At 42.0% G+C, this 21307-nt stretch overlaps 1 protein-coding gene across 1 annotated transcript in view; it reads right to left on the bottom strand.

Annotated features, from left to right (window-relative positions):
* Positions 1-1967: 1967 nt before the first annotated feature.
* LOC127567009 (Golgi reassembly-stacking protein 2-like) overlaps positions 1968-21307 on the bottom strand; it is a 47643-nt gene continuing 28303 nt past the window's right edge. Inside the window, exons 7-10 of the mRNA XM_052009620.1 lie at positions 20655-20775; positions 10118-10207; positions 6596-6724; positions 1968-4972 (exon numbers count right to left, since the gene is read on the bottom strand). Of these exons, the coding sequence (XP_051865580.1) occupies positions 4761-4972; positions 6596-6724; positions 10118-10207; positions 20655-20775 (552 nt within the window). The 3' untranslated portion in view covers positions 1968-4760. The remainder of the gene's footprint in view (positions 4973-6595; positions 6725-10117; positions 10208-20654; positions 20776-21307) is intronic.

Raw genomic sequence — 21307 nt, 5'->3', positions numbered from 1 at the left:
GCCATTCAGCCTGATGAATCTATACCAGCTCTATGTAAGAATAATCCAGTGAGTCCCCTTCCCTCAACCTCTCTCCACAGCTCTACAAATTATTTCCTTTCAGACACTTACCCAGCTCCCCAGCTCCCTTTAATGCTACACATGAATCCGCCCCGACTACTGATGCTGTCTGTGCAATCCTGACCATTCATTGTGTTTATATAAAGACTAATCTTCTCCTCAGGCCACTTTCGGTTCTGTTGCCAATCGCTTTGATTCCATGTCCCTCTGTTCTTGATCCCTCTGCCAATCAGAACAATATCTCTGTCTCTAGTAAATGACTACTGCGTGGTGAGGGAGGGTTAATGAATAATCTTGTGAGAAAGGGGCCCCTGGGAAAGAGTGACCATAATACAGTGACCATTTCTATCTGTAACTTGATACGAAACCAGAGTGTTCAATCTAAACAGGAGGTTGGTGAAGGTATGAGGTGCAGATCAGAATGTACAAGGCATGGTTAGTAAGATTGCAGATGACACTTAAGTATGTGGTGTCAGAGAGGTTATCAAAAACCACAGCATGATCTTCATCAGCTGGGTAAGTGGGCCGAGGAATGACAAAGTCAAACCAGAGTAGGGCTTTCACAGTGAGCAGTAGGACCCTGGGGAGCGTTGTAGAACAGAGGAACCTAGGAGTACAAGTACACGGTTCCCTGAATGTGGTGTCGCAGGTAGACAGGGTATTGAGTATAGAAGTTGGGATGTTATGTTGTAGTTGTACAGGACATTGGTGAGGCCACATTTGGAACATTGTGTTCAGTTTTGGTCACCTTGCTGTAGGAAAGATGCCATTAAGCTGGAAAGAGTGCAAAAAAGATTTACAAGGATGTTGCCGGGACTCGAGGGACTAGGTTATAGGGAGAGGTTGGGCAAGCTGGGATTTTATTCCTTGAAGCGTAGAAGACTGAGGGGTGACCTTATAGGAGTGGATAAAGTCATGAGGGGCATAGATAGGGTGAATGCACATCCTATTGTTCCCAGGGTTGGGGAATCAAGAACTAGAGGGCATAGGCCTACCCCACTGTGATAAGACTATTGAACGGTTCCCTTATACAATGAGATGGACTATGACCTCACGATCTACCTTGTTGTGACCTTGCACCTTATTGCACTGCACTTTCTCTGTAGCTGTGACACTTTACTCTGCACTGTTATTGTTTTTACCTGTACTACATCAATACACCCTGTACCAACTCAATGTAACTGCATTGATCTGTACGATCAGTATGCAAGAGAAGTTTTTCACTGTACCTCAGTACAAGTGACAATAATAACCCAATACCAAGAGGGGAGAGATTTAGTAGGAACCCAAGGTGCAACTTCTTCACCCAGAAGGTGGTCCATATATGGAATGAGCTGCCAGACGAAGTGGTTGATTAACAATATTTAAAAGACATTTGGATAGATACATGGATAGGCCAATGGTGAGTGCGGGGAATGGGCTGCCGGTAACGGTGGTGGAGGCAGATACGATAGGGTCTTTTAAGAGACTTTTGGATAGGTACATGGAGCTTAGAAAAATAGAGGGCTATGTGTAAGCCTAGTAATTTCTAAGGTAGGGACATGTTTGGCACATGTCAGGCACACAAAGGGCCTGAATTGTGCTGTAGGTTTTCTGTTTCTAAATAGCTTCAGAATGATGGTTGTAAATTCAATTTGCACTCAGTGGAGTTCTGATCACAAGATGGGTTTAAAACTTAGCCAAGGGCTTGATGGACAAGGCTCTTTTTCGAGCTGGGAATTACAACCCACATCTTGCTGGAACATAATACACTTTGATGAAATTGGTGTTAATCTGAGATGTACAACCTCCCCCCCCCCACTGCCCCCCCCAATAAAAGTCTCAGAGTTGGCTTTGTATTGTACAAAATGTAGGGTGCTTGAAGAAAACCCATACTGCAGAAAACACGAGACATCAATCACCATTTTTATTGATGCACTCAAAAGCAAATGACTGAACATTTATAGCAAAAGGGAAATTTCACAGTAAATATTAAACTTTAAAAAACATAGAAGGACATTAATAAGATGTCTAAAAGAACACTGAACTTTCAAGCCATTGAACTACTATCTGAGTGCCCCCAAATAAGTCATTTAAACCCTGTACTGTATGTTAGTTATTGCAATCAATAGCTCAGAGCCAAATTGGGATGCAGTCCAGAGTAAGCCAGGTTGTTGTTGTTGTTGTTGTAGTAGTAGTATCACAATGACACACTTGGTCACAAAGAAACACACAATGTTCATGACACTAGACACAAATCGCTCACTTTATGGAAGCAATGCAATAAGGGGCTTAATACAGTTATAAGCTCAGTTTCAAATATATTGGTCCAGTATCTGACTAAAAAAAATAAGGATCATCAAAACTTCAACTGCAAGCTATTTTCTGCACTCAAGAGAATCATTCCAGTTCTACAAGATATTTGGTCACTTTTGGTATTCTTTTGCAAAAAGATCCATCTAAACCAGCCTGCATTTCAAAAGAGAAAATATATATAATCCACTTGTCTGCAAGGTGTGCAGTCTAACTTGGTGAGGGACCTGGAACAACAGGAAACAGCTGAACAACAAGCTACAGCAAACCTTCAACAGGCAAGGTTTTAACAGGCAAGGTTTTACAACTTACATGCTTAGAGGCAATGTTGAGGCTGCAGAACGAACTTGTTACACAGGTCCAGAGGACCAGTAGAGAGAGGAAAGAGGAATAAAATGTGTTTTGGAAAGAACTGCCAAATCTCTCTCAATCAGAAGCAGTCTATTAATTCAAACACCAAAGCAGTTTTCTTCCCAAATGAAAGATCGGCTGCTGTCTTCTTGGAGAGAGGAGTTACAATGGTTTCCATCACTTCACATTTCCCAAAGGATGATCAACCTTTGCTATTGTAGTGAAGGACAAAGCAAGGAAGCCACCACAATGTAAATACAGCATCGGACCAGATCCACTGTGGATACAAGGCACCTACAGCACTTTATACTGGTTTATGAACAGGTGGAGCCCAGAGAAAATGATCAACTGCTGACTTGCTTTCTTGCTGTGATACCGACTGCCTGCTGATCTGTCGGGTTACGAATGGGAACAGAAAATGCTGGAAACACTCAGCAGGTCGGGCAGCAGCTGTGGGAAGAGAAATATAACTAACATTTCAGGTCAAAGACCCTTCGTCAGAACAGAAGCTTAAGTTGCAGAGGATGGGACAGGGGATGTCCCTGATAGGGTAAAACTAAGGTGACCATGGGGATAAGATGTAAACAAGGTTATCTGGTCAATGAGTGAATGGGAGCAGTTCGAGAGTGAGAACCTGGTTTACAACTTACGCCAGTTTTACCCCATCAGAGACATCGACCCTCACTGCAGAATAACAGGCTTCTTTTGCCTCCTTCCCAGTTCTGACAAACAGTCTTTGACCTGAAACATTATCCGTTTCTCTCTCCACAGATGCTGCCCGACCTGCTGAGTACTTCCAGCATTTTCTGTTTTTATGTTTAGATTTTCAGCATCTGCAGTTTTTGATTTTCAGGTCATTACTGAGCATGGCTTTGGCCATATCTCAAATTAACAAGACTGTTTCAATATTGAGTGGAAGCACAATTTAAGTGGAAGCACTTGGAAAAATTTAGAATATTTTATAAACAATGGAAGATCTGATTTGAGTGCAAGGAGACCGCAGTACTAAATCAACTTTGGGGAGGGGTTTGCGGTTTGCAAATAGAAAAAGTTGAGAAGTCCCACGTGCTGACCACAGAAATTTCATCCACCTCATTGCTTCTTAATTTTTCAGCATCTTCACCTCACGTTACTATGCAGAGCACACTACTGAACAAAAAATAGTGATGATATATATGGTCATAAACCAACACAAATAGGTCAACACCAAATCATAAGCTGCATATAATATTTCAACAGCACATTTCCTGGATGATAGATGGTTAATTGCATTCTGCAATACTGTCATTTTTGATTACTGCTGAATATTGATTAGCACATCTTAACTGGTGGGTTACTGTGTTTATGACAATATTTGGACCAGGCGCTCTAACAGGATGTCAGGCTAAAAAGGAAAACCTGTATCTCTAACCATTCATGCTGCAAATATATCTATACTCAGTAGATTTAAAGAAACTATTCAACTTGACAAAAAAAAAGTGGCAATTTTTTTTTTGAAAAACTGCTTTGCCTCAAACTTTAATCAGCTCTCAGCTCCAAACTCCAACAGAATGCTAGAGCAGTCATTAAAACTTCATACAAAATACTTTTTTTTAGAAAAATACAAGAAACCATAACATGCTAGAGGAGGATTGAGCTGTGCTACAGTGAAAACATTGCGTGTGCACTAGGTACTGGAAAACAATGGATGGAGGGGTGGGGAGGGAGTCACCTTGTGTGAGCATTGAGGTTTCCACAATGGGAATCTGATATTCAGGAGAATGCAGTGCTCAGTTTGGGATTCTGGTAGTTTATCTGAAATGAAGTTTTTTTTAAAATGATTGTCATGCTGCTAGAGTCAGACTGACAACTACATACATATTGCTAGACTGGGAAGCCTTTCTCAGTTATTAAAAGTAGGTTGGTTTCTATTCGGTTAGAATTGTGGCAGTACTACTCACGTTGGGGTAGGCTTCCCTCAGTAGTTTATTAGTGCTTTCTGAACAGATTATACCCTTCTGTCAGTTTCATTACAACAAGTGCGGAAGACAACTTTCGTCTCAGCTGTTGGCAGGACACTATTCCTGAGCTACAGCAGGTGTGGGATCGGAGACTTTACTCCACTGAGAGTGATAAGGTACTGTAATACTCTCCGATGTAGTTGAAGGGCTGGGGCAAAACGGTGGCACTGTAGAGAAAGCCGGAAGCACAGGAGTCATGGCAGGATCTGCAGGAGGAAGGTTAGGTAAAGCCAGACGTGGTACTGGATTGGGTGTTGACAAGGGTGAATCTGGAACAGAAAACCCACAATTAAAAAAAACATGACAGCAGAATTAAGGCCAAAGCCTACAGAGAATGCATACCCAACACGAAGCAGTAGGAAATACAGTTGGCTCTACAACTTGCACGTGCCCAAAACAATACTGCTATTTTAGCATTTTCACCACTTCACAAGGATTAGCTCTACTATTTCAGACCAAAACTTGCACAGACTTGGATTTCAATGTGAGTGTAGAAGATATAATTAGCAAGTTTGCAGATGACATGGAAATTTGTAGTGTTGTTGATAATGAGAAGGATAGTCTTCAGCTACAGAATGACATTGATCAGTTGGTAAGATCCAATGGCAAATGGAATTTAATCCTGATAAGTACAAGGTGATGAACTTGGGAAGGAATAATAAGTGTAGGACATATGCCATGAATGGTAGGGCCCTAGGGAGTACAGAGGAACAGAGAGACCGTGGAGTACAAGTTCAAAGATCCTGGAAGGTAGACAAGGTGGTGAAGATGACATACGAAGTATCTGCCTTCATTAGCTGGGGCACAGAGCTGGGAGGTTATGGTACAACTTGATAAAACATTGGTTAGGACACAGCTGGAATATTGTGTTCATTTCTGGTTACCAAGCTGAAGGACATGCTTGCACTGGAGAGGGTGCAGAGGAGATTCACGAGGATGTTGCTTGGGATGGAGTGTTTCAGTTATGGAGAGAGACAAGATATGCACAGGTAAAAGGTTTAGGGAGATTTGACAAATAATCGAATAATTCCTCCCCCTGCTCCCAAGGTGGTTGCAGGGGGTGGGGGGGGAAAAAAAAAGAGGGTTTGAATCTGGAACACGCTGCCTGAGCGTATGTGGGAGGTAGAGAAACTCTTAACATTTAAGTATCCGAACAAGCACTTGAATCACCAAGGCAGAAAAGGCTACGAACCAAGTGCTGGGAAATGGGATTAGTGGAGATGGGTAACTCAATGGTCAGCACAGACATGGGCCTGTTTCTGTGGTGCATGACTCTATGACCATCTCTAATATCTACCTTGGGAAACAATTACACAACTTTGAAGGCCTTTCTGGTCATACCTCAATCTTCTCTCCAACAGGCTTGGAAATGCATCCAAATATCCTCAATTTTAAAAATTAAAGGCATTATAAAAACAGGATTCTTCCTGGCCTACCATTTACACGTCAACTCCCAATGAACAGCAAAATGTCCAAACCACACAATACAACTTTGTCAACCAGCGACCAGAACAAATAAAAAGGAATGTGTAAAAGATTTGATCACACTTAACGTGGAAAGATGGGCATGTCAATTACCCAAGCAAAATGGTTCTTGCATGAATTTTTCATGTTTTGCAGATGCTGCAAACAATCCAACCTTAAACATTGCTACATTCCTTTTAGAAAATTTCAGTTTTGGAAAAGCAGATTTTTCCCCCATGCAAGTCTCATTTGCAATTTTCATTGCAGAGTGTCACCTCTAAAACCAAAATGGCTGGTTAAGTTGACAGGAATCTGTCAGGAAAGGAATTGGACAAGACTGGAATCGAACCAGCAGTAAATACAAAATAAAAGTTTTCTGTTCCAGAGCTCACTCACCAGCAAACAGACAAAAAAACGCAGCGTCTTACCTGCAGACGTGGCCACAGGATTTCCTCCCATTCCTGGTGGCGGTGTTCCCATGGCGAGGCTGGGAAAAGCCACGTTTAGGTTTGGAAAATTAGGTAGGTTGGTAAACACAGGCGGTGCAGTTATTAGACCTGAAAAAGAAACAACAAACTGAACTACCACACAGTTGGCAGAAGGATAGGGTCGAAAATGTGCAGCTTAAAGTGAACTGTGAAAAATCACAATGGATTTGCTTTCCAGTCATTCACATAGCTTCACTGAAAGGTGCTTTGTAGAATTTTAGCAAAAGCCATCGCATTGCACAGGGAAGTTTTACGAACAGGAGGGAGACAGTAGAAAACCATGGGTGCTGCCCAGTTACCAACAAAGTAGTTTACAGAGAATCTAACTGTAACCCACTCATTTCCATTAGTATAAACAGTAGCAGAGCAGAAACAATGTTTTTGATTTTTAAAAAGTAAACCCTGAAGTGTTACGGGCATATTTGCATGATGGTTGAAGGCAAATCAAGACTTGTGCTGGGTGGCACCATGGTTTCCAAATATCTGGAAACATTTTCAATCCAAAGTCCAGGATGCAACAGAATTGGGTACACAAAAGCTTTGCACCCAACTCTCCAATGCAGCTCCACGATGAAGTGTAGCCATACAGCATCAGTGTAAACATTCAAGGTCAAGTAGAGGAGCAGATCTGATTAAACTTATAAGTAGAAAAGCAAAACACAAACATTTACAGTTTGAAAGCACAGGTCCTGCAGGATGTGGGGTTTTGAGTGTCACACGTTAAATAAAAGTGGAAAATGATGGGAATACTCAGCAGGTCAGGCAACAATCCGTGGAGAGAGAAACAAATTAATGTTTCAGTCGATGGCCTTTCATCAGAACTGATGAAACTAAGTACGACAAACATCCACAGGTTTCTTCAAACTGAAATTATTTAACTAAAAATGAAGAATGTAATGTGGATTTGCTGGTAAACTGATATATTGAGGAAAGTGGTGGTTTTGAAACAAGTGTTCCGGAAGGCAGTTATCCCATAGATGGCAGTGGTAAAGGGAGGAGTGATGACTATCCACAGGCCAGCAAATTTAAAGGGGACAAACTGGAGCAAATATAATATATACACACACAAATATCCATATAGGACTTCTGATGTTAGACATAACAAAGGCTCACTGGATGGCAATCAAACAACAGTATTTTATTCTTCAGTCAGCCCCCTCAGCTCAGGGTACCATGGCCTATTATAATGCCCTCAATGCCAAACTATTTGCAACTTGCAAGTACTTACAACAACACAGGAGGCTAATCAACCCATCAGGTCCATGCCAGCTGCCAGCACAGCAATCCCATTAGTCCCATTCCCCCTCTCCTTTCTTCCCTGCACCCCTACAACTTGTTCTCTCTCACAAGCCCATCAACTCCCCTTTGATTCTTTTGCCACTTACACCAAGGGGCAATTTGCAGTGACTGGTTAACCTACCAGTGTATCTTTGGGATGTGGGAGGAAACTGGAACACATGGAAGAAACCCACAGGGTCACAGGGAGAACGTGCAAACTCCACACAGACAGTGCCGGAGGTGGGGATTGAACCCGGGTCTCTGGAGCTGTGAGGAAGCAGAACTAACTGCTACAGAACTAGTCACTGTGTTGCCCCCTGTGGATGAACAAGGACCTACCTAGAGCATCAGACAGATTACAGTGGTATTCAAGAAAAGGAAATGACTCTTAATCTGGGAATTGAGGGGGGGTGGAAGGAAGAAAAAGGATATTAGCAATTCTTTTGGAATTGTAGTGGCAAGAGGAGACTTTTATAGAGAGATGTTATGTCTGTTAAGGTCCTAGATACTTTTGATGCCTTTCAGGCACTGTACAGCACATTTTAGAAAGACAGAAAAAAGGTTTCAGAGTGAAGCAGCTAGTTATTGTGGTCTAAGTGCAAGATAACAATATAGCAAGAGCTTAAACCATGTAGGATAAGATCAGAAAACAATGCCTGGATTAGTAGAGGAGGAAAGTCAAATTGACAAGTCTAAGCAGGAAAATAAAACAATTACTGACAGGTACCATACACTAACCAGGATAAAAAGGTATGGGAAAAGGAGTTGCATTAAACACTGGAAATAAAAAAAAGAGCAGAGTATGTTCAATGCCGGAAATAAACTGGTGAACTTGGAGTTCAGAATCAGGTTTATCATCACTGACATATGACGTGAAATTTGTTGTTTTGCGGCAGCAGTACAGTGCAAGATATAAAAATTACTATAAGTTACAAAAAATAAATAAATAGTGCAAAAGAGGTAGTGTTCATGGTTTCATGGACCGTTCAGAAATCTAATGGTGGAGGGGGAAGAAGCTGTTCCTGAAACATTGAGTGTGGGTCTTCAGTTATTGATTTAACAACTGTAACAGGAAATTGTTTACAGAGTGGAAGACAAATATCCAGTTATAATATTATTCAGAGGGCAGAATGGGGAGAAGGGGGGAGTGGGACCATTGGGGAAAGAGGAAATGCCTGCTGTATAGAGGGCCAGTGTTCACAGACTCGGGTCAGATTACGGTGGTGTTCCAGAGAGTCGATACAGAAGAGGAAATGTGCAGATGGATCAGGGACGCAAATAGAAATGACAAAATTATTGTTCAGAGATGTTACTTTGCTCCCTATTGACTGGGACGGAGGGGGAGCAAGTGGGGAAAGGGAATGGAATCCTGTGCACGGATTCTCCCCCCAAACAGGCTGTTCACATCTACAGGGGCAGTGGGGTCATCCGAGTAGTCAGGAGTCCTGAGCTCAGTGAGTGATCGCTTTGGGAGCAGTGACCAAGGGAGAAGGTCTAAGGACCAAATACAAAACCAAGGGCACCATGTTGGATCAGAGCAGATATTAGAAAAGTGCAGCACAAGGTAGGAGAGGTGAGGTGGAAAGAGAGTGGGATTTTGATTAAAAGTAAGATTACAAAGCAGATTGAGAAAGGAGACTATTTCAAGTTTCACATTAGGATGGATAATTAAGGTCAAGGACAATAAAAAAAAAGACGAGAATATCCTTTATTTACCCATATATCAGGAAATACAAGTCTTGTTAGATATGATGTTGGATCAAGCTGTTTAAAATTGTGAAGGGATAGAAATGCCACATCCATATGGTTAGAAAAAGTTCAAGTGTGGCATCAGTTGGTACCATCCATTTCCCACTCTTTCTCACAGTGAATTTTCACTCCCTGTCTCTCAACAGGAATGATCCCTTTCAGAAATCAGCAAAGAATACCGAATGTAATGTCAACTCGATGGCAGGGATTTTTCTTTGATGCAGTAATATTTTGGTGATCTATAGAGAGTCCCACGTGGGAAGGCCAAGAGTCCAAGGCAAGCACCTTTGTCGATTAACCACCATTAAAAGCAATTTACTGGATGTGTATAGCATACATTGTATAATGAATGAACAACCAGAGGTTTTATTCAAATAGAGCAAGTGGCTGCACTACAAATTCTATTCAAATTGTAAAGTATTTTCATAGGCATACCTGGCACAGTACTGGTGATGGCTGCGTTAGCTAGTGACACAGTGAAAGGCTCATTCAAAGGGGAAGGGAACAATGGAACTCCCACAGAACCTGTAAGCAAGAGAGTTAGAATTTAAATACTTCAGAAGGAAACATGCCGTGTTATAACACATTTGATTCAAATACAACCCATAATTTCAAGGTTTCATTGTGATTTGACACTGAAGCCTTCTAGAAAACTTCCCACCTGCACTTGATATTATTGTCTGGATCAGACTGTGAGACGGCAAACTGTTCTCTTCCACTCTATCACTGGTTTGTTTTGAATAGTAAGCAAGGGTAACAGACAGCAGGCTAGAGGTAAAACACGGCATCAATAAATGCAGCTCCTTAGATCAGGATACCTGCACAGGCAGAGGATGTTCAGCCCATTAAGACTACTCCTTTGAAGAGCAATCGAGTCAATCCCATCCCCTGGTTTTTCCCTGTATTCTTGCACTCTCCCCTCTTTAGGGATGTTGCCAATTCACTTTTGAAAGGTTCTATTTTATCTGCATCCACCACCCTCAAGCAGTATATTTAATTTCTTAATCAAGCACTACATTTAAAAAAGTTCTCCCTCATGTCACCTCTGGTTCTTCTGCCAATGAATTAAATTTGTGCCCTCTGGTCACTGATCTTTCAGCCACAGGGAAGAGTTTCTAATTACTCTATCGAACCCTTCCCAATTTCAAACCTCTGTGGCATTCAGCATCACAGTAGAAGAAATAGCAGGAGTAGACAACTTGGCCCTTCAAGCCTGCCCTGCTATTCATCGAGATCGTGGCTGATCTTCTACTTCAATGTCATTTTCCTGCGCTATCCCCATATTCCGATACTGTAACCCTTGGCACTGGACTCCTCAGCCAGAGTAAATATCCTCCCTGCATCCAGCCTGTCAAGCTCTGTAAGAACTTTGTATGTTTCAATGAGATCACCTCTCATCCTTCTAAACTCTAGAGAATACGGGTTTAATTTTCTCAAAACCTATTAGGTGAATTACTGGAGTGGTAAACCAGAAAACTAGACTAGACTAATAATCCAATGACACCAATTCAAATCCACCACAGCAGCTGGGGAATTTAAACTCAGCTAATTAATCTAAAAGGAAGAAGCTTGTATCCATAATGATAGCCATGAAACCATGAGATTGTTGCAAGAACCTCTGATTCATGACTGTTCTCCAGAAAAGATCTGCCAAGTTTACCTGGGCTCGCCTACATGCAATTCCAAACTCACAGCGACCTGAGCTGCCATGTGAAATAGCTGAGCAGGCATTGCTCAATGATAAATCAGGAATGGCAATAAATTATAGCCTTATTAATGATGCCCAGATGCCGTGAAGAAATATTTAAAAAAATTCCTCTGCTTGTATCCATAGGTAGCCAGTAGTGCCTTAAGTACTACCTGTTGTGTTCTTCAATGAAGTCAAAGCAGATGAAATTATTTCTCCGTGAACACAGCGTCTCTGATGCAACAGCAAACAGGGAGAGATCTGCTGCTGCTGCTTGGAAAGATCCTGTGGCAAGGAAGTAGAGCATCACTGTGACCTTCACCTCCACGGAGAGCGCTTTTAAAAAACCCAAGACTGCAAAAACTTTGCTCAGAGGTCCAGGTGGGGTGTAATGACTCAAGACTCTCTGGGAGTAGGCTCTTTTGCAAGCAGCATTACCACTAAGGCACTCAATGAATGAGCAGTTGAATGCTAGGTACAGCGCTCTGTTGGTTGCTGCACATTCTATGGACCTTAGAAGGTGTACGAAGGGCCTGCAATATTTTTTGTTAAAAAGGTACCCAGTCAAGCTCCTGATGTCAACAGTAGACCTTTAAATAGTGAAAAAAAAGAGCAACAAACTAGTGTTATGTGCTCCTAGTTCTACAAAGTTGTAGTGTGGAGCTTTCTACTCCAATAAACATCAGTGCAGGCAGAGAAATGAAATGAACTTTATGCAAATGATTATGGTGCATTGCCAGGAAAACATCAGGCATACCAATGTCAAGTGCCTAGAAATGCTTGGTCCAATTATGTGTGTGGCACAATTTCAAATGAAGATTATCTCCACCGTGATCTACTCCAGATAAAAATCAAAATGAGACCAAACAATGTCCCAAAAAACTATACAATCCAACTTCTAGGCTTATGTGCACAAGTGTTTGAGGTGACAGAAAAGATTCAGAAAGCAGTTAAAAATCAAAAGTATCCTCAACTTTACAGGTAGAGGAATTAAAACAAAAGGAAGCAACAAGCCAGGTTGAACAATAAAACATTGGTTTGGATACATCTGGAGTACTATCGTCACATCTTTTCTAAGGGGTAGCAAAAGAACTGAAGGTCCAAGAGAGGGCGCAGAAAAGGTTAACTGGAATAAAATTCCTCATCTCTGGAACCACACACATTGACAGACTGCAGAAGCCGAGGTTGCTCTCCTTACAGAAGTCTAAAAGGAAATTTGATAGATGTGTTCAAAACCACAAAGGGTCCCTTGTTCCCATTAGTAAAAGGATTGAGAACCAAAGAATGCAGATCAAAATGCAATTGGGGAAAAGAACCATAAAGGAGGCATGAGAAAAAGAATGCAGCTATGATCTAAGATGTAAAACCTGAAAGGATGGTGGAAATAACTTCAAATGTGGCTTTCAAATTAAGTGGGGAAGTACGTAAAGAAATAAAAAGTTAGAGTTTCAGAGTTGGGGACTGGGACAAGCATAGGCTCAATGGCCCAGATAGCTTCCTGTACTGTGCTAATTGTACAATTCTGTGACTTATTGTACATGCACATTGCAAGCCCTTGGTTACAGTCCTGAGCCAGTTCTGTGTGCTGGAGGGAATGGCCGAAGCAACGGTACAAGAATTAGAAGAGCTGGCTAAAGGCATGGCAGAGAAGGCCAAAGGCCGGGAGGCAGACAGCAAAGGTTAAAAACAAATATTTAGAGAGCAAGGGAAAGAAGCTTGGAGAGTAAATCCCAGGCAGGAGGTTGTTGGGTAGCTCAAAGCTATGCTGTTGGGTGAAGGACTCTAGAAGAACCACACAAGGGGCTAGAGTGAGAGGAACATGAAGCACAGATTAGGAGACAGTACTGCAAAATGCTATAGAACTTAGGATGGTCCAAGATCAATGAGGAATTTGTAAATAGGAATAAAGGATTTTGAATCCAACACACTACAAATTCGAGAGTCAAAGGAGCCCGCGAAGAGGAGGATGGGCAAGAAATATTTACTGTTAGATAGATAACGTTGGATAGGTTGAGGTTTGTGCAGTTTTCCTTCAAGTTTGGAGCCAAAGAAAAAGACAGAAGGGTTTCAGTGATGACATGAGGAGAAATGAAGGTGATGGTGATATGGAATCAAAATCATGGAAAGGCAATGGGATTGGGGGTTATGGTTGAACTGTGTAATGAAGGCAACCTTGGGGGGTGGAGGACAAAGAGGATTTGCTTTTCTTATTAAACTTGCTGTCAGATAAGGTGACAAGAAAGCCAACTGTAATTTAGAGTAGCTGCAAAAAAGATAATAGTTGGATATTTAAGACTCCAGTGCATATAAATTTACATAAAAACATATCAAATGGCTACTGCAAATCTTTGAAATTAGCTTTGGAAGTATATACCCGATGCATACAGTTATACCCACATTAGCCAGCAAAGAGCATCCACAATTGTAATTTCAGGAGGAAAACATCAGAGGCAATTTAACAGGCATTTAGACAGACACGTGAACAGGCAGGGAATGGAGGGATGTGGACCATGTGCAATACACAAGAAGTGCTGGAGGGACTCAGCAGGTCAGGCAGCATCCATGGAGGGAAACAAAAAAAGTCCATGTTTCGGGCCGAGACCCTTCATCAGGGCCACGTGCAGGCAGGTAGGATTAGTTTAGATTAGCATCATGGTTGGCACAGACATGGTGGATTGGAGGGCCTGTTCCTCTGCTATGCTGTTCTGTGTTTTATGATGTTCTGATATTCAAACTTTGCAAACTGCCCTTTCAGAAGCAGCAATACCAAATGAAGCAACTGATAGCAGACAGCCTGGACTCTTTTTCAGTCACAGGAATACCAAGAGCTTTATTTTAAATACAAATACCAAATCAAACTCTGATCAGACTTCCATTTGCCAGTATAACTTAAAAATAAAATGCGTTAAAAGTTGCTTGTCAAATATCGCCAAGTAACTTCCCATTCCTGCCATTATAAATGTCACCAGCGGCAAAAACAGTCAATAGCAGCACCTGATGTCCACGAGCCTGATAAAATCCAACTTTTGCAGATATAACAAAAGCAGCAGTTGAATAAAGAGCCATGGGGGCATGCCCCAAGTAAAACTGAGAGATGAACAATTTCCTTCAGTACCTCTGGTAGCCCCAGGATTGGCAAAGGGCAATGTTGCACCATCAGTGCCAACTGGAAGAGAAGCAACTCCAGGCGGCATTGATCTGTGACTAATGGGAATGTAAAGCCCATTGCTATTCAGGGATTAGATGGCACTTTGGATTTCACAGCAGATTAGGTCTCCCAGACTGTTAAATCACTCCAACATGTAATTATTTTAGGTGCTCTCAAAGAACACAGATCTATAATGTCATAATGCCACACGTAAAGAGGGATTCAGCACTGAGTGGGTACAGAACAGGTTAGCTGCTGAGGTTTTGCATGCACGAGTACAAGAAATGGCAGTAATACAAGAATGCTGCTAAAATAAGGTAATTAAACCACACTAGACTGGTAACATTCTGACCCAAATCCTACAAGCTGCAGTGAAATTAGGTGCCTTCTGCATGGCTTGTGAAAGGCACAGAGTTGGTTCTGTGCAGGCATGTGTTTTTTTTTGTCTGAAATTGAGAAGCTACTAAGGCCCATGAAGGGCATGGAGGGTAAAAAGGATGGTGATAATGCAAGCCAAGAAGCATTTAGAACACAGGTTAAGCACTTGCACAGATTTAAGGCCCTGGAGAAGACAGAAAAGTACAATGGGTCACAAATGGACAAATTCCTTAATGAGTGGCACAGGTACCAGAAAACCTGGAGTACTGAAATTTTCAATTCTTTTGGAAAACCACTAGTGATCTCAATCGTGTATAGGGATGAAGAAAAAAAATGTAACAATTTCAATCAGCACTTAGAAAACTGGAAAATTCAGACAGCACTGAAAGGACAATAATGGTTGCGATAGAGCAAAAGTAGTATTAAATCCTGGATAGATCTGTAGTTTACACCAAATACTAGTCAATCTGCACTGTGTTGATTTTCCCCACATGCGACATCAAGTGCGGAAATAGGTGAAGCAGGGCAAGACTGCAGAAGGTAATTGGAGCAAATTGCAGGGATTTAATCTAATTGCCATTTTAAAGTCGTACATCATGCTCAAAATGTAAAATGAAAAGCAAATTGCTATCCATATTTATAATGGAATCTGTCATGTAGTTTCACACCATAATAACACTACTGTCTGTTACACCACTGCAATGACTCAGCTGTTGAGGAAAGATAGAATTACAGTCTGAAAATTAATGCAGGCAGTCTCTAGTACAAATTCCATTGAAATAAATCTTATCTAAAGAATTAATAGGGTGTGTACGCAGTTGCAAGATTTATATTACAAAATGTGGACTGAAGTTGGAAAAAAAAGTGTGCAATGCGAAAGAAAAACAAGCTGCCGAGCAGTCACTTTGACAGTTGAACAGATATAGGCACTATGTTTGGAGATCCGATCAGAGTCAAAGAATCCAAATGAATGGAGGACTCCAGATGAAGTCTAAAAGGTAGTGGTGGGTGCTGATGACAAGATCACAGAGACAAGACAACTGATGAATTAAGAGAACGTTTTGCCCTCCTTACAGGGGATAGCTTCAACAAAAAAAAAGATTCAGCCACTGCAATGCAAAAGGATTGAAGATTTGAGGAATGCAGATAGATAACCTGGAAGTTGATCAATGTAGGTGACAAATCAAATGAAATAGTGCTGTACGACACAAGATAGCTTCAGCACATAGTAAAGGAGAATCCCAAGAGGTTCTATAAGTAAGAGCAAAAGGGTAACTAGGGAGAGTACAGGCCCCTTAAGGATCAATGTGGTCAACTATGTGTGGAGATGTAGGAGACGGGCGAGATCTTAAATGAACATTTCTCATCTGTATTTACTGTGGAGAAGGACATGGAAGCTAGGGATTTGGGGAAAGAGAACAGTGACATCTTGAAACATAGCCACATTACAAAAGAGGTGGTGCTGGCAGTCTTAAAGCACAAAGATGGATAAATCCCCAGGGACTGACCAAACGTATCCTAGGGCATTGTAGGAAGCTAAGGGAAGAAACTGTTGGGCCCTGGCAGAGATATTTATATCATTGTTAGCCATGGGTGAGGTACCAGAAGACTGGAGCATGGGAAATGTTATGTCTCTGAGAAGGGCAGCAAGGACATGCCAGGGAACGACAGGCCAGAGAGTCTAATGTCAGTGGCATAACCAAAGTTACTGGAGGGGATTCTGAGAGACTGGATCGACCTGCATTTGAAAAGGCAAGGACTGATTAGGGATGGTCAGCATGGCTTTGTGTTGGAAATAATGTCTTATGAATTTGATTGAGGTATTTTTTTTTGGAAGAGGTGACTAAGAGGATTGAGGAGGGTAGGGCAGTAGATGTTGTCTACATGGACTTCAGCAAAGCATTTGACAAGGTGTTGCATGGTAGGCTGGTCTGGAAGGCTAGATCATATGGGATCCAAGGTGAGCTAGTCAATTGGATACAAAGTTGGCTTGTTGGTGGGAGGCAGAGGGCAGTAGTGGAGGGGTGTTTTTCAGATTGGAGGCTTGTGACCAGTGGTGTGCCGCAGGGATCGGTGCTGGGTCCTCTGTTCTTCATCATCTATATTAATAATTTGGATGAGAATGTAGTTGCATGATTAGTAGGTTTGCAGATGATACCAAAATTGGTGATAATAGTGGACAGTGAAGAAGTGGGCAAAGGAATGGCAGATGGAAGACAACTCAGATAAGTGTGAAGTGACGCATTTTGGAAAGTTAAACCAGGGCAGGACGCGCACAGTGAATGGGAGGACGCTGGAAAGTGTTGCAGAACAGGGAGGCCCAGGGGTACAAGTACATAGTTTTTTTTTTGGAAAGTGGCAACACAGGTAGACAGGGTAGTGAAGTTGTTTGGCATGCTTGCTTTCATTGGTCAGGGCATTGAGTACAAGATTTAGGACATAATGTTTCAACTGTACAATATGTTGGTGAGACCACAGTGGTCAGCTAGCTATAGGAAGGATATCATTAAGCTGGAGAGGGTGTACAAAAGATTCACACGGATGTTACCAGGGCCAGAGGGCTTGAGTTACAAGGAGACAGGCTGCGGCTTTTTTCTCCTTGAGGGATGACCTTATAGTGGTATACAAAAACCATGAAGGGCATAAATAAGGTGAATGGTCAGTCTTTTTCCCCCAGGGTAGACATGTCTTAAACTAGAGGACATAGGTTTAAGGTGAGAGGGGAAAGATTTAAGGGGACCCGAGGGGCAAGTACTTCCCCCCCCACACAGGGTAGTGGGGATATGGAACGAGTTGCCAGAGGAAGGTGTAGAGGTGGGTACAATTACAACGTTTAAACGACAGTTGGACAGGTACATGGATAGGAAAGGTTGAGAGGGATATGGACATAATGCAGGCAAATGGGCTGAGCTCAGTTAGGCAGCATGGTCAGCATCATCACTATTTAAATTCACAAAAAAAGTTACTTTTTCCCCCAAGATAAATACTTATGGGTGTTGGCAAGGCCAGTATTTAAACCCATTCCCAATTGCCCAAGAAAGTGGTGGTAATCTGCTTTCTTTGAAGCACTGCAGTCTGTGAGATGAAGGCACTCCCACACTGCTGATAGGATTCAGACCACGTAATGCTTTAGAAAACTGTTCTTAACCAAAGAGGGGGAAAGAAAGTAACTTGATCGGGTGAAATAACATTCAGTTAAACAAGAAACTATGATTAAAAAAAAATTCCAGGTGTCTTAATTCACTGTTGAAAGTTTCAAGCTATACTTGACAAATACAGTATTTACCATTGATGATTACGGGGCAAATTTGCACTAAAAGATATCAATAGTAAGAAATAGGAGGTTTTCAGTAGGAGTACATTACACACCCTCCCCAGATTACCACAGGGTTCTGCTCCTGAGAATTGTTCATAATTTGAACAGTTCACAAGTTGGAAATGCAGCTGCCTGGCAAAATATTTAAATAAAAACATAGGTCAACGTGCAGTTAAACCAGGGTGTTCAACTCAACCAGATATTGCCACAAACCAAGTTCCCAGAAGATGCCTACAGTACCACAGCAGCCGGAAAATCCATCATAAAGGTGGTCTCCTGAACGCTTGTATGCACAGGCTGTACACACGTCAGGTGTTTGTAAACTGAGTATTACTTTTCTTAATTATATTACCTGAAGCTTTATCATCTTCCTGCTGGGAGGCTGCAATAACTGCATTACCCACAAGGCAGCATGGGGTTTGTTGATGAATAGAAAAAGAAAGATAATATAATTGGAAGGACAGAAGTCACAGGTTGACAGATGGCAGAACCTGAACAGAAAGAGGTTTAAATAAAAACTCCCTATAAGTGTCCGGTGGATTGGACCAGCCTTCACCTTAATAGGGATAAAAAATGAAAGGCAAAAATAAAACTATCGTCAGAGGCAGACATGCTGTGCTTAGTCCTAGCAAGCACAGTGCTAAAGTTTGCTCAGTACAAGATCATCCCCAACAGTGGAGTAGGGACCCACCTCTGGCAAAATTAAGACAACAGATATGTATGTGCACAAGATCCACCACCTAGGATAGCCAAACATCCAAAGCACATCACCAGAAAAAGCACAGGGAAGACAGCAGTACAGCAAGTCCCAGGGCTAATGCAGCATTTCTACTGTTGTTGTAACATCGCTATATTAACTTCCAAGCATTAATACGGTCGTCTCTTCTGCTCCCAGGTTCGGAGCTCATTCTTCTCCTTGCCCATCCAGTTCTAAGGCTGGCACTATACCCTCGTAATGAGGCACAAACTCACCACTTCACGCCCCACCTCTATTATGTTGCAAGCACCTAGCTGCACCAACTGACTACAATCTGGTGACTGCTGTTTGCGACTGTGAACCAATGCTTGGCTGGCCACTGGCTTGTGAATCCGTCAAATGTTCCGTCACTAAAGGTGCTTGCTCCAGCTCTTGCAGCATCTGGTTCCTTGGTCCTTCAGTTTGATTTGTCAGATCTGAATGGTGAACAGATCTTCCAAGCACCTCAAACAATTGGCACAACTAGCACCTGGGAAACAATAAATGGAGAATTCAACTAATCCTTCCAGATTTCCCAAGCCAACAGTGACCAGTGCTGCCTTTGGAGCTTTGCAATTAATTTACTGATTTAGCATATCTGTTGCAATTGAATTGGATAGCAGAAGAGGTTGCATTTAGAGCTTGAAAACTGCACAAGCTGCAAGGGAGTGAGCGACTGAATCCAACCTGCTGAGACAGGTTTTTTTTAAAGCCACAAAGAGGAGAGACTGGGCATCATGACTCAGGAAAGATATACTGGATTAGAAGGGATACAGTACAGATGCACTAGAATCTTAAAGGGTTAAATTAAGATATAATGCTTAGATTAGGCCTGTATTCTCTTGAATACAGAAAATTTAGGGGTGATCTAACCCAGGTGGTTTAAGATCGATTGGTAGTACAGAACAAGGGGTTATAACCTTAAAATTAAAGCTGGGCTGATCAAGGGTGATGTTAGGAAGCATCTCTCCACATAGTTGCAGAAATCATGGAACTTGCTCCCCCAGAAGGCTGCCTTGGCAGGGATCAAATTCGAAGTTTCAAATGAAAACCGATGGATTAGCATTGGGCAATGAGGGTTACAGAAGCCAAGTAGGTTAATGGAGTCGATACAGATCAGCCACTATCAGAAGTCAAATGCTGGAACAGGCATAAGAATCTGAATAACCTACTCTTGTTCCAACAGTCATCCTTAATTGTCCTCGAGTGGTGGTAAGCTGCCTTCTTGAACCATTATCATTGTGTAGTGAAGTTGGTGGCACAGTGCTCTCAAGATGGAAGTTCCAGGATTTTGACCCAATTAGGATAAATGAACAGCAATGCATTGCCAAATCAGAATGATGAGAGGCTTGGAGGGTATATTTTCATGCACCTGCTACACTTATTCTTTTGGTTGGTGGAAGCTGTGTCTGAGAGCCGATTTTGAAGATGCCTTGACAAGTTGCTTCAGGGCATCCTGTGGCTAGTACTTACTGCAACTACAGTGGACTGGAGGAAGTGAAAAGATTATAGCCATAAGCATCAGTGGAGTAGGATCTCCCCAGATTATCAGCAGTGCTTGCACCCATGATAGAGTACTGTAGAAATCTCCCTGTTATTTAAAACAGGGATGGTTTCAGCAGCACAGGGAGCTAGGGCTGGCACTGCACAAATCATGTCCTGAAGTACTTGCAATGAATTGCACCATTAAAGTAATTCTACCAGTACCTGGTGGAAATGTGCCTGTGACTGAAGTAGATGCTGTTCTCAGCCCGAGATCACTCAGCTCCTTTGGCAGACCTGAGGGCATGTTACTCATTGCAGGAGCACTTGGAGCTGAAAGAGGAACCTACAAAGAAAAGAAACTTTAGAACTTAACCCTACACGTGTCATCACCAACATGGCACCATGAAAGGAAGAACAAGTACGCAAATTTGGCTCCAGGCAGAACGGCTTCCGAAGCTCATGTACTCCTTTTGGTTTCTTTGCCTCTTAAATTATAATCAATTAAAATTCAACCACTGTGAATTTCATGCACAATATCAGACACATAGAAAACAAACAATGAACAGAAGCAGCTATAAAAACCATTACTGCCATACTTAGATAGCATAGACCATGGAAGGATCTGGCTCTACTTGATCCTTGCCTCCATAATCCACACCTTGGTCCCAATTTACTGCAAGATAGTTACTTGCCTGCTGCACAGAGCATTGTATTTTGCGCTTTGGCACCAATTTGAGCGCAGAAGGTTATTCAATGAAATGTGCAATCATACGACAGTACAGTACTAGTAGTGTTCATCTGGTCCACTGTGTCTGTCCCAGCTCTTTCAGAGAGCAATCCAATTGGTTCCATGCCTCTTGTTATAGTGCAGCAAT

This window comes from Pristis pectinata, chromosome X (genome assembly GCF_009764475.1).
Source record: "Pristis pectinata isolate sPriPec2 chromosome X, sPriPec2.1.pri, whole genome shotgun sequence".
Taxonomy (NCBI): Eukaryota; Metazoa; Chordata; class Chondrichthyes; order Rhinopristiformes; family Pristidae; genus Pristis; species Pristis pectinata.
Note: the sequence above shows the minus strand (reverse complement) of the source record. Positions and strands in the feature narration are given on the sequence as shown.